Genomic DNA, 16744 nt, shown 5'->3' with positions numbered 1-16744 from the left:
ATACAATAAACCCACAATCACTCGCTACAAGCGAGCCGCGCGGCTTGCCCGACGTCCAGAGTGGGTGAACTGTGGTTCTACTGAAGGGAAGGACACCAAGAGCTGCTGCTGCTGCTATTCCGCCCCCAAAGGGCTAGTCGTGTGGTGGTGGTGGACGGGAGCTATCGCAAGTGCGTCAGCCCTAGCAGGCTACATTGCCGGGGTCAGCGAAAGCTGAGCTGAGCTGGATGAAGGTGGGTGGAGAGGTTGGGCAAGCTCCCCAGTCGAATTGATTAACGATGAGTTGTTCACGAGGCTATTTAAAGCTGAGCGGTTGCCGCTAAAAGGAAGCCTCGAGTTCAAGTGAGCTTTTTCCTTGTCGAGAGCAGTCGGTCATTTCCTTAGTAAACATCATCACCAACTTAACGCCGACATCTCGCGTCTTAAACTTTAGATCCTAGTGGGCTCAACATGGCAACCTACGGCGACCCCCCTCCCGCCGGAACGCCCGCAGCGGGCACGTCCAAAAACCTCAAGAAGGCACCCCAGGAGATTCTCTCCGACTTCTGGGACAAATTCCACTCGAAGCACCCCGGCAAGGTGACCTCCATCTTCCCGCGTGCCCTCTATGCCTCTCTACTCCCGGCCTTCGAGCCGAAGGGTGCCTCCTCAACTCGCAACGCCCAAGAGTCCTACGAGGCCGCCGCCCGCGAGTGCCGCGAAAAGGTTAAGCGCATCGTCAAGGAGTGCGAGCGCACCAACGAGAAGTTTACCGATCCGGACTTCGACGTCGAGCGCGATCCGGAGTCAAACTGCCTCAACGGGCTTGTCAGAGATGACGACGGCGTCGGTAACGCCGGGGCCGTGGAAGACACCCCCAATGTCAGCAGCTGGGACGTCAAGAACAGCCTGGACACTCTGGCTGCGGCGCAGGTCCTCGGCCCCAACTCTACCATCCCCTTCGACCCCACCGCCGTGGCCCGGTTCCTCGGCAGTGGCGACGTATGGGGCTCCTTCTCCATTGCCGGCAACGCCGCCGGCGGCGGATCGGGCAAGCTCAAGGCCAAGCGCGGGGTGATGGGCGGCGAGTACTACTCCCCAGGATCCATCCACCGCGTGGACTGGATCTTCGAGTCCCCCCAGTTCACAGTCAATGGGTACTCCTCCTCAGACATCAAGCAGGGCGCCAATGGCGACTGCTGGTGGCTCGCGGCTGTTGCTACCATCGCCCACCGCCGCGACCTCATGCAGAAGGTCTGCGTCGCCCGCGACGAAGAGTGCGGCGTGTACGGCTTCGTCTTCCAGCGCGACGGCGAGTGGGTGTCGACCGTCGTCGACGACAACCTCTACCTCAAGGAGACCGACTTCGATTTCTACAGCGACGTCTATGACGCCAGCGGCAAGAAGGCTCGCCTGCACCGCAAGCGCAACCAGACCGGCTCGGACGCGCTGTACTTTGCTCGCTGCGAGGACCAGAACGAGACGTGGCTGCCGCTGCTCGAGAAGGCGTACGCCAAGGTCCACGGCGACTACGAGGCCATCTCGGGCGGCTGGCCCGGCGAGGCCGTCGAGGACATGACCGGTGGCGTGACGTCCACCATCGCGACCAACCGCGTCCTGCGCAAGGACAAGCTCTGGAAGGAGCTAGTCAACTCGGACGGCGAGTTCGTCTTCGCTCTCGCAGCAATGGGCACCGGTTGGGACTGGCAGAAGTCCGGCCTTGCTCTCGGCCACGCCTACTCCATCTTGCAGTCCCGCGAAGAGGTCGACGAGGAGGGCAAGAAGGTCCGCCTCGTGCAGATCCGCAACCCTTGGGGCGAGCGCTCCGACGGAGGCGTCGGCGAGTGGAACGGCCCCTGGTCCGACGGCTCAAAGGAGTGGACGCCCTACTGGCTGAAGAAGCTCAACCACACCTTTGGCGACGACGGCGTTTTCTGGATGTCGTACGAGGACATGCTCTCGACATTCATGTACATCCACCGCACCCGCCTCTTTGACGAGAAGTGGACCGTCATGCAGCAGTGGACGTCGGCCAACGTCTCGTGGGTGACGGGCTACCTCCAGACGAAGTTCGTGGTCGAGGTCAAGAAGGCGGGCATGGCCGTCCTCGTCCTCACGCAGCTAGACGACCGATACTTCCGGGGCTTCGAGGGGCAGTACTACTTCCAACTGCACTTTGTCCTGCAAAAGGCCGGTTCCGACGGCGAGGACGGCAAGAAGTCCGAGCCCGAGCAGTTCTGCCGCGTGAGGCCGGTGCACAAGTGGGAGAACCGCTCGGTGAGCTGCGAAGTCAACCTTGAGCCGGGCGTCTACGAGGTCCTCCCCAAGGTCACGGCGACACGGCAGAGTAACGGCCGCGCCGTCGAGGACGTTGTCAAGCAATACGCCGAGAAGAACCCGCAGAAGCTCCGACAGGTCGGTCTGCAGTACGACATCGCACACGCCAAGGGCGGCGTTGTCGATGAGGACGACGTCCTCGAGAAGAAGAAGGCCGAGGCCAAGAAGAAGAAGGACGCCAAGAAGGCCAAGAAGAAGAGGAAGCAGAGGAAGGCGCTCGCCGTTGCGGCCAAGGCTCTGGAAGAAACCGCCAAGGTCATCTCCGAAGTTGCCGAGGGCGAGAAGAAGAAGGATGAGAAGAAGGACGCGGCTCCCAAGTCCGAGAAGAAGGATGAGACAAAGGAGAAGGATGGCGAGTGGACCGAGGTCAAGGACTCTGACAAGGAGTCTACCAGCACCAGCACCAGCACCAGCACCAGCACCAGCACCAGCACCAGCAGCAGCAGCACGGGTCTGAAGTCCCCGCCTGCGGATGGTAAGCCCCCCGCGGGCGCCGCCGCCCCTACAGCTTCAACCAAGCCCGGTGACGCCCCCGTCGATCCTAAGAAGGAGGAGAAGGAGGCAGAGAAGAAGGAAGAGAAGAAGACTGATGAGAAGAAGAAGGATGAGGAGAAGAAAGAAGATGCACCTGCTCCGGCAGAGGAGTCAAAGGCCGAGGAAACCGAAGCATCCAAGGCCGAAGCCACGGAGGAGGCAACCGCCGAGGAGGCTAAGGTGGAGGAAGAAGAAGAAGAGGAGGAGGAGGAGGAGGAAGAGGAGTCTGACTCCGAATCGGAGGCCGAGGCAGACAACGCTGATACCGGCGAGGAATCGACGACCCCGCCGTGGAACGCCGTCTGTGTCATCGGTCTCCGCGTCTACGCAGAGGACGCGCAGGTGGCTATCAAGCTTGTCAAGTCTACCGATGTAGAGGAGGCTGCGAGCTTGACCGTCGAGGGCGAGCCAGCCGGAGCGACTGCATAGGTGCGCATCGCGTTTATGAGGAAATGATTGATGACTTGGATGGTAGCAGCTTTTGGCGTCACTACATATATTTAGGCGCAGTATGAATAATGCATATGAATTTTATCAACTACCTGGAAGTGAACATTTATGTGACATGTCTGATTGTCAATGTTTTTATCACTCTACATTAAAATTAAACTTCATCCGACTCTCCTGGCACCTTCTTTCTAGGGCTCCATCGTCACCGGCGTGGTGCGCCAAATTCATCGCGAGATCCGCCCACTTGACGCATTCATCATTCAACCTGTTATTGTACGAATCTACAGCCTGGTTGAACGCAGTGGCAACCAGCCATTCCAGCTCTTCAGGAGGGAATGGATTCGGGGTCTGAAGTAAACCCATAGGAGTCAGATTTAGCGAAACATCAGGTCTCGTCGCTCAGACTTCAACATACCTTGCCCGCCTGCCTCGCGATATCGATCGCTTGCTGCATCACCTTCTTTCCGCATTCTACATCAAGCAGCCGGACAGCTTGGAACATGCAGCGGGTATACTGGGCTAGTTTATCGCACCTCATGGGCTCGAGCTCCCATATTTTGTTGACGATAACTCCGAGAGTGGTATACAAATCTGTCCGAAGCATGAGCGGACACGCCTTAAAAAAACAGTGTAATCCCTTACTTTTTCCCGGCATCTGCCCTCTCAGAGCTATATCGCCCATGGCTTTTAGAGCATTTACGTCTTTGCATGACGCTGCAAGGCGAAGAATGTACCCCAGTGCGTCGTAATTCTTCAGCGTTACTGCCGCCTCAAAGTCAAAAACCAGCAACGTCGCAAGCTTGGCTGTCAAGTCCTTGGCCGCCAGCACTTCGACGTTTTTGATCTGGACCTGCAGCATGGTATCATACGCCTCGACATGCTTCCTCACGTCAAGGTAATATTGCAGTTGCTTTTCTGTGTTATCTTCCGTACGAGCTAGTGAAACCAGTGCGGCTGCTGCGACGAAGCTGCAGAACATTCTCCGGAAGCGTAAGTCGCCCTCTGATTCAGCGGGCAGATCTGCGGGATAAGTCTCAGTAATTTGAAGACAGCAATTGAACAGGCGTACTAGTTGAACCAAGTTCCAGCTGTCCGAGTGCTTGAGGCCGAGGTTATATGCATTCTGGCAGAACCAGTCAAGCTCCTTCACCGTGAACAGGCGATTTCCATCTTTGTCTTTTGGGTTTCTCTTTATTGAATTTAAAGCTCAAGGCATGTCAGCAGTTACCACACGTTTTCGTATACGCATAGGGAAGCGTACCGCCTTCGAAGAGGCTAACAACTTCCTCCACCGCGGCGTTGCGTTTAACTGGATCCTTCTCACCGTCCATTATCGAAACTGTCAAACGAATGTTGCTTCGAAGGAGTGCAGGCAAGTGTATCGGCGAATCTCCACTGAACTCGTGTCTCTCAAAGAGCTGCTTCATAGCCTGCGCTGCACAGTACTTTTCTCCAGCCTTTTGCGCTTCGAGCACACAAGCGTACAGGAAGTTGGGGTCCTCAGGCGCTGCCACTCCAACGTGTTCCAGACACTCGGCTGCCAGATCGCGATCCCTTGACTGAAGAGCGACCTTGTACATGAGATATCGTGTCATTGTTTCATTCTGTGCTGCCTCTGACATTTCGTTGAATGCTTGACGAGCTCCTTCAGTATCGTTTCGATACAAAGCACATAGCATGAGCTTCCTACAGCTGTCAGTGAATGCGACTGTACAAGTCCAAATACACGAACCTGCCGAGTCTCGATCTATTGGCAGGGCCTCCGTTTTGGAAGACGGGCTGCAATGCCAGCCGGCACCAGCCATCAGCGATATCAAAGTGTCCTTGGCTGTAGGTAACCTCGACCTTCTTCTAGATAATCTGTTCCAGTCAGTTAGGCTCAGATCTTCCCTTACTCAACTTACAGTCAATGCTCCAACAGCAGCAGATGCCTCGAAAGGCTTTGTCGAGTTGTCCTGGAGCCGATTCAACACGTTATGCAGCTCCTCTATGCCATTCATATTATCCCTCTGATTCGTCTCCATCCATATCCTTAAGAGCACCAATCTCTCCACCCACTCATCGCGACCTGAAGATGCAATGGTACTTTTGAGCATCCCATTAACCATGCTAGATGCCAACGTCGGGCTTTTGTCGTGAAGCTTCCGCGCATGGTATAGCAGCAGCTTGAAATGCGCCTCAGAAAAATTGAAAGTCATCACCATGCTTCTCAAGATGTCGGCGTAAGCCTCCACATCAAAGACCTCTGCTGGTGCCTTTTGAAGGAGTTCCAGGCGTAGCAGCAAGACAAAGGGCTTCCCTCCGATCTCGGACTCGATGTAGCTGACCAAATCATGAGCCTTCTGCGACGCTTCCCTAGTGTTCAGCTCAAGGAGAGCATGAACGTGCGCCTGACCTACGGCGAGCCGCAGTTCTACAGCATCCCTGGGTAGGCGGTCCAATTCCTGGCTATTAATGATGTCGTACGCTCGTTCAAGCCATTTCACAGCTAGGTTGTAGTTTTTCTTCTTACTGAGGTCTTTGCCGATTTCGAAAAGCACCTCTGTCATCTTTTCAGCCGAGCTTGGGTCCAGCGTCTGGATTGTGGGTTGTCCTTTGTTGTACATGTACTCGGCGACGTCAAGATTTCCTTCTTTCCAGCACTGCAGGTTGAACGTCAGCGTGTGATCTCACATCAAAAAGTGGTTCCATACCAGCGCTGTTCTCATAATAAAGTATTCCGAGCTCAACCTCTTGCATTCGGCCAAATCATCAGGCCCTGATATGGTGGTCTGAAGTCCAGCCAAAGCCGTGTTGTAGTCCGACCCCTTAAGACAAATAGCGCCTGCGAGCCTCGTATTATCGTCATCTGCACCACTATCAGCTGATATCAAAAGCCTCATTGGAATCCTCAGATAATTACCAATACACATCTTCCCGGCCTTGAGCGCAAGTCTCATCAGATGAACCAGCTCCGCCAACGACACCTTATCCTTTGCGCTGTCGTCCTTCGAGAACCTCGCCTTGTCGATCATGAAAAAGGCAAAAGCACGACTCTGCAGCAGAAGTTTCTTCCTCGACGGGTGCGCTCCCGAGATATCATCGCGCCGAAGCCTCGTGCAGAGATTCCATAGCTCCGTTCCCAGTCGATCTAATTCGCTCTTTTGCTTTCGTGCCTTGCCCGCTGGCAATTCTGGGGAGTTGATGATGGCGCTCAACTGCGGAGTGACCTCGGCGAACAGAGAGCCGATAGAGGGAGGGTCTATGGCAATCGCTAGACGCCGTAGAAGGGTCTGGGCGACGGCTGTATGTGTCAGTGGTGACCGCAAGCAATGCGCAAGAGACAAACTTGTAAAGGATGCCGCCCTTTCGACGAGTTCAATGGATGCAGGTTTAGCTGCTGGCGGGCCTGTTGTAAAAGAAGGCATCGCATGTGCGGTATCTGATCAAGGAGGAGAATGGTGTTGCCAAGTATCAACGATGAGGAAGCATGGAGTTCTAACGATCGCCAGGACGGCGGTCGAAGGCTTAGTCGTCAGGTACGGACAACAGGAAGAAAGTTATTGAGAATGGAGAAATCACCAATACCAGTCTCGGAGTAGATACTGGAAGGAAGAGATGACACTATTGGTTGGCAAATCAACTGTTCTTGGGAAGGCACGACCAAGTGCACCTATCACTCGACCGCGACCCGAGAGTGGGGCCGACAGGCCGATAACCAATTCTCCCGAGTCTCGGAGACCGGCCCCACTAACCACCATGCGTCATCATCCGGTAGTTCAGGTTCATGACTTGATTGTATATTGACGTCTCACTTCAAGACATGAGGCAAGAAGAATATATCCACCGTCCAAAGCTAATGGTAAAATGCATCCAAAACAATGCCCTGGTATCCTGACGCCTACCCATTTTGTTTCTCAAAACCTAAGCCTACCCCGGTAATGAAGCTATGTAATGCACCGAATTAAGGACGGGCCGGATCGTTGGGCAGGAAGTTGCCAATGATGAGTGTCGGGCTGAAACCAAAAGTTAGCCAGACGTTGTTAACCTGGGAAAAAAAAAAAAAAAACCAGAGTCGTGAGTACGCACATCTTGTGATTATCTCGTTGAATCATGAACGAAAAACAGCAGTTAACAACCGGATCCGTCGCCTTGTCGTCAGGGTTCTTAAGTGTGCATGCCGTAAGTAATGTATCGTGAGCCGGGTCGAAGGCGATCGTTCCGAACTCTTCCCAATAACGGACGAGCGACTCTTCCGTGAGAATCTCGTGTAAAGAGATTTTGCCCTGCAGGATCTCAAGTCAGCACAGCGATCACCAAAGCTTTTTCGCGAAACTAGCGGAGACCACATACGTCTCGTAGGTTCTCAACCGGAACGTGCAACAGCTCCGCCATCTCGTTGTTGCCTCTGAAAATCTCTCCCGTTCTCCTCCAACAGCACGCGGGGACAGCCATACTCGCGAAGACGCGGTCGTACTCCATGAGCTGTTTCTCGAACCACATCTCCACGTACAACAGCTCCATGTCCGTCAGAGCCTGCGCCTTTTCGCGAAACTTTGGCCGGAAGCGGTCAATCGTGCGCAGAATCTTCTGTTTCGATGAAGCCGCGATGTGACTGTCCAGATACGTGCCCAGGCGCGCATAGCCCTTTACATAGTTGAACGGCTTCAGCAATCCAGCTTCGTATTTGGCCTTCAACACACGGTCCATGCGCTCTTCGGGGGTGTCGTTACCCGAGGGGTCCGCCGCTTGAAGGTAGTATTCGCGCGCCTTGTCCTTGTCGCCCTGGACGACACTCCCGGGCCGGGAGATCGCCTTGCCCTGCTCAAGGTTGGACGGGGGCAACATTTGCTGAAGGGCGTTGGCGGTGGCCCTGGTGCTGGCGTTGTTGTTATGATTGCTGCCGAACGTGGGCAGCATGTCGTTGGCGCCCGCTGTCCTGCTGAAGGCGGGGCTGTTCTGGGAGTCGTCGGAGAGGATGCCGCCGTCATCGAGCAGGCTCGTTTGCAGGAAATCGTTGAGCAGGTTGAACTCGTGGGTGACTTCGGGGGCGATCATGTAGTTGGGGTGGTAGTTTTGCATGTCGTGGTAGTGGTTCTGGGCCGTCAACCAAGCGTCGGAGAATCCAGCGACTAGCAATCGGGGATCAGCCTTCCTGCGCTCTGGGAATGCTTTTTTTTTCTCTTTCTTAGTTTTTTTATTTATTCCTTCGTGTCCGGCCGATTATACAGGCACCGTGAAGCGCACTCTTGAAGAAGCAAGACTTGGCGCAAGGGCGAGTACTTACATTGGTTCATGTTGCTGCCGTTGCCCGGCATGCCAGACACCGCCCCCGGGGACACAAGGTGTAGTGGGTTGCCCTGGCCGAGGACAGCGGCGCCAAATGCAGACGTCTTTCTCTCGAAAGGAGGCGGCGGGCCCATTGATCCTGCAGCGGATTGGTCGATAGAGCCCCGGGCGGCAAGCTCGGACTGTGTGGTCTCGGAGTCGTCGACGACGGAGGTGGCGTGGGTGCTCTTCGCCTTCTTGGAGTCGGGGTCGCGGGGCTCGTCGTGGCAGAGGTGGCCAATATTGCGCTTGATGCATCTCGTACACGGTCGTTCCTGGAGCACAACATAGTTAGCAAGCGCCATAGCCTTGCCAAGTCTGACCATTGGAGAGAAGAGAGGAGGCCAGACGACCGGTCGTGTAGGACCAGACAGAATGAAAGAGATCTTACATACGAGATCGCATGTCATGTGCTATACAGCAGGCAAGGCACTATCTGTCAGCCATCTATTCTTTATCCGTTTGTGTCATGTCTTCCTCGCGCAGGATGGAGCGGCACAGAGGTGTGTGTGTGTGTGTGTGCAAAGGCAGGGGTTCGCCGGCTAGCGAAGCATCACACAGCAGCATCGCGAACAGGCAATAGTCTCGGCACCGTGGGCAAAGCCACGGAGAATCGAACGGATACACGTCTCGGTCGGAGGGAGGGCCGTCTGACTTACAGATCGCCGGCAGTATACACAAGCTGGGAGAGGGGCAAGAGGTTAGCAGGTGATGTCACGCGAGCGGGGCTCAGGAAAAAGGCGAGGATGGTGGACGCAGTCGCAATGCCAGTTTAGAGGCAACGTACCATGATTGACCTTTCTGCGCTTCTTGGGACTCTTGGAGGGCTGAGCATGAGCGCCATTGCTGTCGGGCTTTTCGCGCTTCTCCTTCTCCTCCTGGGCCTCGGACTTGACGTCCCTGTTGCCGTTCTTCTCCATGGTGGGCGTCGGTTCGAAAATCAGTTCAATGGGGCTCCCGCTCCCATTGGACCTTTGAGGTTACGCAGAAAGCGAGGGTTCGCAGATCATCTGACGAGGGTGTTCTTGCGCGTGCTGCGGTTTTGTTCGAGGACTCGTGCGGGTATTTGCAGATGGGCGAAAAGGCGGGAAAACGAGAGTGGCGTCGGCGGCGCGTGGGTGCAGGTGACAGTGATGAGGCTTCCTTTGCTTCGATTCGTAGCCTTTCCCTTTTGTATATTTTTATTTTTTATTTTTTGTTCTTGTTTTCGTGATGTGATAGCAAGTCGCAATGGGTGCGTAGAAGAGTGTACGGGTAGCTACGTTATTTGAGAGACAGGGGGCCTCTGGTTCCGTCCGTAACAAAAAGAGCCGCTCGGTTGAAGAATCTCGCGAGAATGGTGACCCGGAACGGACAGCCGAATGTGTGGCGTTTTTTCCGGGGACAGTTATGCGTAGGAATTGCGGTGCGGTCTACGGGTCGTCGGTGGTGTTGATCGAAATCGGCATCACAGGACGTTAAAGGGGAAAAGCTTCGTCGAATGGGGAAAAAAAAGAAAGAAGAGGAAATTGAGAGGGAAAAAAAACACAAAGGCAAATTAGAAACCGGAATGGCGACTTGCGAGTGAAAGTGGGCTGCCAGCGAGAAGCATAACCACGGCTAATGCGTTGGAGAGCCCAGAGACAGAGAGAAACATCAGGCAGATCGGCCACCCGAATCTACGGTCAGGGCCGGTCAGCAGGGAAGAGGCTGCTAGGCCTTGATTGCTACGCTACGCTGGCTGCTGGCTGCCCTGGGGGGAGGTTTTGCTATGGTGTTGGTACGTCCAGTCCAGGGCTGCTTGGCGCTGCGTGTGGGGTCCCTTTCCCCCCCATCCTTATCCTGGCACACTTGGGCAGACGGCCATTATTAGTGAAAGCTGAGAGGAGGGGGAGACACTGCAAAGTTGGAAACAGTTCGCTAGAAAACCCACCCTTCAGGTTCTTGGCCCCACCGTGACTTGCCAAAGCGGTTGCAACTGCTGACAAGTTTGCGATGATGTCTGCTGAATTTTTCACCTAGATGGCTGGCTGATTAGGTACCTACCGTACCCTGTTGGTACGTTGGCATGTGGCTCAGTAAGCTGGGCACAGCTGGGCGAGGTGGATTCAACCACTAATTTTCAGGTTAATATTACTCTTTGTTACTGCGTCCAATGCCTGCTGCGTAAACTCCCTCCCTTCTCTCCTCTCGGTGAGACCGCCTCTCACATTGCAACCTTCACCACCATCTAACAATCCCAATACTCCCCTAATGCTACCTAAACCCGCACAGACTCTCACCTCACAATGCAGGTTCCCAACAGCACTTACGCTCCCCAGTCGGAGCGATCACATTTAGTCTCTCTCTAGAACTTGCGCTACACGATCGATCCATCCCACTGTCGCATGCAGAAAAAAAGACGAATGTGTGTGCACTGACAGAAACGTCAAGGCCGGGGGCATGTTTAAAAATGATGTTGACCGCGTGCTTGGCTTTCCGCCCACTTTCCCTTCTGACAGCAGCACCACCCATGCCACCCTTCGTCCCATGGGCGCCCATCAAGAAAAAGTTTCTGCTCCAACCTCCCAAAACGCTAATTACTACATACATACTACGGCAATTAGTGTGTTATATTATCCCATGTTCACATAAAAAATTCCAACCAGAGACTACTCAGCAAGACTACTACGTACTATGGCAGTAGAATAAATAAATGGCTTGTTGGGAACAACAAGGACAGCGATCCCCCTGGCCCATCCCCTCGCAGCATGCAATGTAATGTCAGCATGAAACCATAGCTTGCCATTCGGTCCAAAGCTGCTTCTTCTCACTCTTCGGTCCAAGCCAATTCGCCCTTCAGCTCCCTCCCGTTGGTGGACGAGGAAAAGGCTCACGCTTTTCCCCAACGGTAAAAACCCACCCCCCATCACATCACACCCGGCCACAACCCCTCAGCATCCACATCCATCCATCCCATCTTTGTTCTTTCCTTTTTTTTTTTTTTTCCCCTTTCACTATACGTAGTACTGGTACCTGTCCCACGTCACTACCTAGCTAGCAGTAGGTTATACATAGTAAACAAAAGACTTGGCGATTGGGCGACATAGGGGTCACCGAAAAGAACAACAGCCCTGCAGCAGCAGCTATCGTGTGATGCTTTTCCCTTTCGAATGCCACGCCAATGCAATGCCCATGAAATGAAACTTGCTTAAATCTTACAGCGTGCTACTTATGCTAATTGTTTGTACCATCCCATGAGTAACCATCCCGCCTTGTGTTGTAACCCTTACCAAATATCTGTCACTTTATATCTATCAAATGACACACAGAATAGCCTTCAAAAAATCAGCCCCCATTTACCCCTCCCCTCCTTCAAAAAAAGGCGACCCTTTCTAAAAAGCGCCTTGTCACTTGGCGCCGCCTCTAAATGGCTACAAAAAAGCTCCTCTCCCCCTCCTTCGGCAGCACCCTCGCCCTCCTCATGATCGGGTCCTCGCAGCTTAGCCGAATCCTCTCGGGTGTGGCCGGGCTCTCAAGCCTGAGTAAGCCGTCGCCCTCCCGGTCTTCTCCGACCGTCGCCTCAACGCCATACTGTTTTCTGGCCGCCTTGAGCGCGTCGCGGATCGCAAAGAAGACGGCACTCCCCATGAAGAGCGGTGGCTCGCCCACTCCCCGGGATCGCTGAATCGTACGCAGGTCCTTCCACTCCACATCCTTGAGCAGGGTGACGTTGAACTCCTGGGGTATATCACGGAACCCGGGGATCTTGTACGCTCCAGGACCGCGGGTGAAGAGATTGCCAGCCATTGGCCCATTTCGCAGCCACAACGACTCCTCCATCGTGAACAGGCCGAGGCCTTGCACAAACGCGCCTTGGATTTGTCCGTAATCGATGGCGGGGTTGATTGACTGCCCTACGTCCATCTTGATGTCTGCGCGAAGGCACGTCCATGTGCCTGTAAGCGTGTCGATCTCAACCTCGGCCGCCGTGACGCCCTGTGTGAAGTAAAAGAACATCTTGCCGCGGTTCGTTTCCCAGCTGTATCCGATTTCTGGTGTCTTATAAAATCCTTGTGCCGACAGGTTCACCCGGTCAAAGTATGCTGCATGTGCAAGGTCTTTCATTGTCGCATTTGGACCGAGCTTCTCGCGGTAAGGTGCCAGCCGCTCGTTGAGCTGCGCACATGCGTTGTAGATGGCGTAGCCGTTGAGATCTGAAGAAGCCGATGCGGCTGTTGACGATGCATTTGCGACAGTGTTAGTGGCCGTCTCCGAAATGAATACATTATCCAGCGGCACTTGAAGAGCTTGTGCTGCGATCTGTGTCATCTTGGTGTGCAAGCCCTGGCCCATCTCCGTACCTCCATGAGCTACAAGGACTGAGCCGTCGTGGTAAATGTGAACTAGGGCACCTGCTTGGTTCAGGAACAGAGCCGTGAATGAGATGCCGAACTTCGTTGGGATGATCGCCAGTCCACGCTTGCGCCACTTGTTCCCGTCGTTGAATTGCGCAATGCGCTCCTTTCGCTGCCAGTAGTCTGCCTCCTTCTGTACCTGCTCATACATCAATGGCACGTGCCAGTCCGTCAAAGGCTGGTTGAAGTGTGTGGGTTCCAGCGGCTTGTAGAAGTTGATTTCGCGAAACTTCTCGATCGGCATACCGAGTCGATCTGCCACTTCCTCCATGTAAGTCTCGGCAATGAACATGCCTTGAGGCCCTCCGAAGCCACGGAAGGCTGTGTTTGACATGGTGTTGGTCTTGCAGAGACGTCCGCGGATATGGACATTCGGGATCTTGTAGCAACCGTCTGAATGGGACATGGCACGTTCGCAGACAGCGGCACTGAGGTCGAAAGTCCAGCCGGCGTTGTTGAATACGTCAAGGTCCAGCGCTTGGATCTTGCCATCCTTGTTGACACCAATCTTCCATCTGCCCAAGAACGGGTGCCGTTGACCAGAGGTTACCATGTCTTCCTCTCTAGTCAGCATGTACCGACAAGGCCGCTTCGTCTTCTTAGCTGCGAGTGCTAATGGAGCACTGAGCTGGATCGATCTAGTCTCTTTGCCGCCAAAGCCTCCTCCCAACCGCTTGACGCGGACAACGACCTTGTTGGCTTTCACACCGCACATACGGGCGACAAACACCTGCCTATAAACGCAACGAGTTAGTTAAAGAAGCCATGGTTGGTAGTGATACGGATCCAGCTTACGTTTCGTTGGCGTTCTGGGTACTAGCAAACACTTCCATCTCTCCATCCTCGGGCTTGGGAACGACAAGTGACGCCTGGGTTTCGAGGTAAAAATGCTCCTGACCTCCCATTCTAGCCGTGCCGGTAAAGACATGATCGCAGTTCTTGAAAGCCGTCTCTGGGTCTCCATTCTTGAGTTCTCGGAAATAGTTATGGAAGCTGTCCTTTTCGATAGCCTCTTCAATTGACAAGATAGACGGCAGTTCCTCATACTCGACCTTGACTGCACGAGCAGCCTCGGCAGCTCTCGACGCCGAAGTAGCAAGTATCATGGCGATCGGCTGGCCAGCAGTGAAAACTTCACCCTCGGCAAAGAAAGCTTCGTCAAAGTGTGGTGCGCCCCAACGGTTTTGATCGGGGTGTTCGACGTCATTGACGTCAACGTAGTCCACGACGCCTGGCATTTCCAGCGCTGGAGTGTAGTCGATGGACTTGATCTTCGCGTGTGCCTTCGATGACAGGACGAAACAACCATGCAACTCATTTTTCATGAGAGGGATGTCGTCAATGTATTGTGCTTCGCCAGTGACCTGCTTCAACGCCGCAACATGATTCTTGGACTTGCCGACAGTCTCCTGCTCATACGCAACGGCAGCATCCGCATCCTCTTGTCCGCCAGATATGCCTCGTTCAAGCTCACTGACTGCTTCTTTGTCGACATGCTGGCTCTGGCCATCGAGCACCGCAAGCACGTCGTGGTAGAAACGGTAGAAGAAGCTGAACGCCAGTGCCTTGCGGTATGACGCCATACCACCGGGCACGCTAAATTGCAAGTCGAAATCAGTTCCCAGAGCATTCATTGCTCCTTCAAGAGTCTCCAACTCTGCAAGGCGTTTCCCCACAAGGTACTCCATGGTATTCTTCGCTGCCACTGTCATAGCAGCCATGCCGCCGTAGATGAGGTTGCTCTCGGTAACAATGCCATCGTCGTCCAACTTGACTCTCAAAGCCCCGGTGACAATGGCAATGTCGTCGTCTTTCCTTTTGGCCTGCTTGTATGCTCTAAAGAACTCGCCTTTTGACGATGTCACGGGTATCCTAATAGAAGCAATAATAGCATCCTGAGGGAGAGCGGTTCTTCGATATCCCGTAAAGAATTGCGACATGGGTATCTCCGTCTCTTCCTTCTGCGACTTGGCGACCAGGACGGCGTTGGCGGCCCAGAGGACCGGGTTGAGATCTGAAATGGGTGAAGCTGTCACCAAGTTACCAGCTGGTGTGCCCACATTGCGAATCTGTCTTCCGGCAAAATACTTCAACTGCTTGTAAATAGCCTCAAAAACCTGGCCTTGGGCATCGCCATAGTGCTTCGTAGCCTCCTGGCTGATGTGCTCCAAGTCTGTTAATATCACGTTTCCACCAATCTCCAGGTGGTCGTCTTTGAACTCATACTGCCGCAACTCGGCAATGTCGCCGACATAAACTGAGACTGGATACTGCTGAGCCTTGAACTTGATCTCGATCTGGGTCTCAGTGCTGCCGCCAATAATTTTGGCGGAAGGGTAAACGCTCTTGATGTCAAGCAACTGCTCGAGCGTGACAGGCCTGAACCATCTCTTTCTCTTGTTTCCAAAAGCCAGCGGTTTCAGTTCATGCTTCTTCAGCAACGGAGGAAATATGAGCTCGGTATCGGGGTTGTACTCGATGAAGCCGGGCGGTGTGAACCTCTTGATCGGCTGGTCGTCAAGGGACTTCTTGTCCATACAGCACCCGCCATTTTTCTCGCCGTTGCCATTTTCCATGCAACAGCCCGAACCTCCGTTCGTCCTGGCCTTGCCACATCCCCTTTCAACACTGAAGGTCTGCGCGGCCTCGAGAATGGGCTTGTAACCGGTACATCTGCACAGGTTCCCGTCGAACGCCTCTTCAATATCCTCTTCCGACGGAGCGTCGTTGTTGCGCAGCAGCGCATACAGGCTCATGACAATTCCGGGTGTGCAGAAGCCGCACTGGCTGCCGTTCGTCTTCGCCACCCGCTCCTGTGCAGGATGTGGTGCCTTGGTGTTTCCAATACCTTCGATGGTGATGACATGCTTACCATCGACGCTGGCAAGAGGAGCAAGGCAGGCGTTGACACTCGCATGGTAGATTTGTTTCGTGGTAGGGTTAAACTGTGATATGACAACGGTACAGGCACCGCAACCGCCCTCGCCACATCCTCTTGGGACAATGTTAGTGTGTGGTCAAGACAGACGGGGCGCATGGCAGTGAAGCGGGTGGCGAAAGACATACAGCTTGGTTCCAGTCAGTCCGATACCTCTCAAGTACTCCAGCAGAGTGACTTCGGGGTCGATCTCGTCAAGGACTACTCGTGTGCCATTGAGGTAGAAGCGGATGGTATCGTCAAAATCGGTGGTCAGCGTGTTCAGCGGCCCAACATCCCGCTCGGGGGAGACAGCGATCGGTGCCATGATCTCTGCGGCCTTGCGCTACACCAAGTCGAAGACGAAATCGCAAACCGCCACAAGGAATATCAACGAGCGCAAATTTACGAGAAACAAGAGATAAAACGAGAAGAGTGGAAGAATTGAGAACGTGTGTCTGGAATCGCGAGTCGAGGTAACCCCGCAACTTTAAAGCAGAGAGGCGAAGACGAGACGAGACTAGTTACGGTAAAAGTGCCACTAAGTTTGGGCGGCATGAGGTAGGGGTAGCTGTTTCCTCCGCCTCGCCTCTGATCATGTGGAGTGACTTTGACACCTTGGCGTACCTTGTGGCATCTACAGCAACATACCAACGGTCTTTATTCGTTCGGTTAAAAAGAAGATTGTTTGCAGCTCCTGCAGTTTCAAACTGGAAGCACGTTTTGGTAAGACAAAAAGCCGTTCCTGTGTCTGCTTGTGATGCTGACAGCATCTGCGAATCAAAAAGGCCGAGTTTGAGCTTATCAGCGGGCCCTCACATCTGCGATTCTGGTGGGGTGCGTT

General features: G+C 54.1%; 4 protein-coding genes across 4 annotated transcripts; 1 reads left to right on the top strand and 3 right to left on the bottom strand.

The window, feature by feature from the left end:
- Nucleotides 1–450: 450 nt before the first annotated feature.
- On the top strand, nucleotides 451–3279 carry CTRU02_204389 (calpain family cysteine protease; the record flags this gene model as incomplete). The annotated part of the gene is made up of 1 exon (XM_036731346.1): nucleotides 451–3279. One exon carries the CDS (start codon nucleotides 451–453, stop codon nucleotides 3277–3279), a length of 2829 nt encoding a protein of 942 aa, XP_036577006.1.
- A 159-nt stretch (nucleotides 3280–3438) lies between these two features.
- CTRU02_204388 (uncharacterized protein) lies at nucleotides 3439–6707 on the bottom strand (the record flags this gene model as incomplete). The annotated part of the gene is made up of 9 exons (XM_036731345.1): nucleotides 3439–3648; nucleotides 3716–3891; nucleotides 3943–4476; nucleotides 4562–4986; nucleotides 5033–5151; nucleotides 5205–5942; nucleotides 5994–6148; nucleotides 6203–6583; nucleotides 6629–6707. The coding sequence occupies 9 exons, from the start codon at nucleotides 6705–6707 to the stop codon at nucleotides 3439–3441; spliced, it is 2817 nt and encodes a 938-aa protein (XP_036577005.1).
- A 536-nt stretch (nucleotides 6708–7243) lies between these two features.
- On the bottom strand, nucleotides 7244–9527 carry CTRU02_204387 (transcriptional regulator; the record flags this gene model as incomplete). The annotated part of the gene is made up of 6 exons (XM_070204370.1): nucleotides 7244–7295; nucleotides 7369–7565; nucleotides 7633–8411; nucleotides 8567–8882; nucleotides 9267–9289; nucleotides 9395–9527. The coding sequence occupies 6 exons, from the start codon at nucleotides 9525–9527 to the stop codon at nucleotides 7244–7246; spliced, it is 1500 nt and encodes a 499-aa protein (XP_070062133.1).
- Nucleotides 9528–11991: 2464 nt separating this feature from the next.
- Nucleotides 11992–16228, bottom strand: CTRU02_204386 (xanthine dehydrogenase; the record flags this gene model as incomplete). Its single annotated transcript, XM_036731343.1, has 3 exons — nucleotides 11992–13717; nucleotides 13779–15977; nucleotides 16050–16228. The coding sequence occupies 3 exons, from the start codon at nucleotides 16226–16228 to the stop codon at nucleotides 11992–11994; spliced, it is 4104 nt and encodes a 1367-aa protein (XP_036577003.1).
- Between the last annotated feature and the right edge of the window lie 516 nt (nucleotides 16229–16744).

This window comes from Colletotrichum truncatum (genome assembly GCF_014235925.2).
Source record: "Colletotrichum truncatum strain CMES1059 chromosome Unknown Contig_0002, whole genome shotgun sequence".
NCBI classification, from domain to species: domain Eukaryota; kingdom Fungi; phylum Ascomycota; class Sordariomycetes; order Glomerellales; family Glomerellaceae; genus Colletotrichum; species Colletotrichum truncatum.
This window is presented reverse-complemented; position numbering and strand designations above follow the sequence as displayed.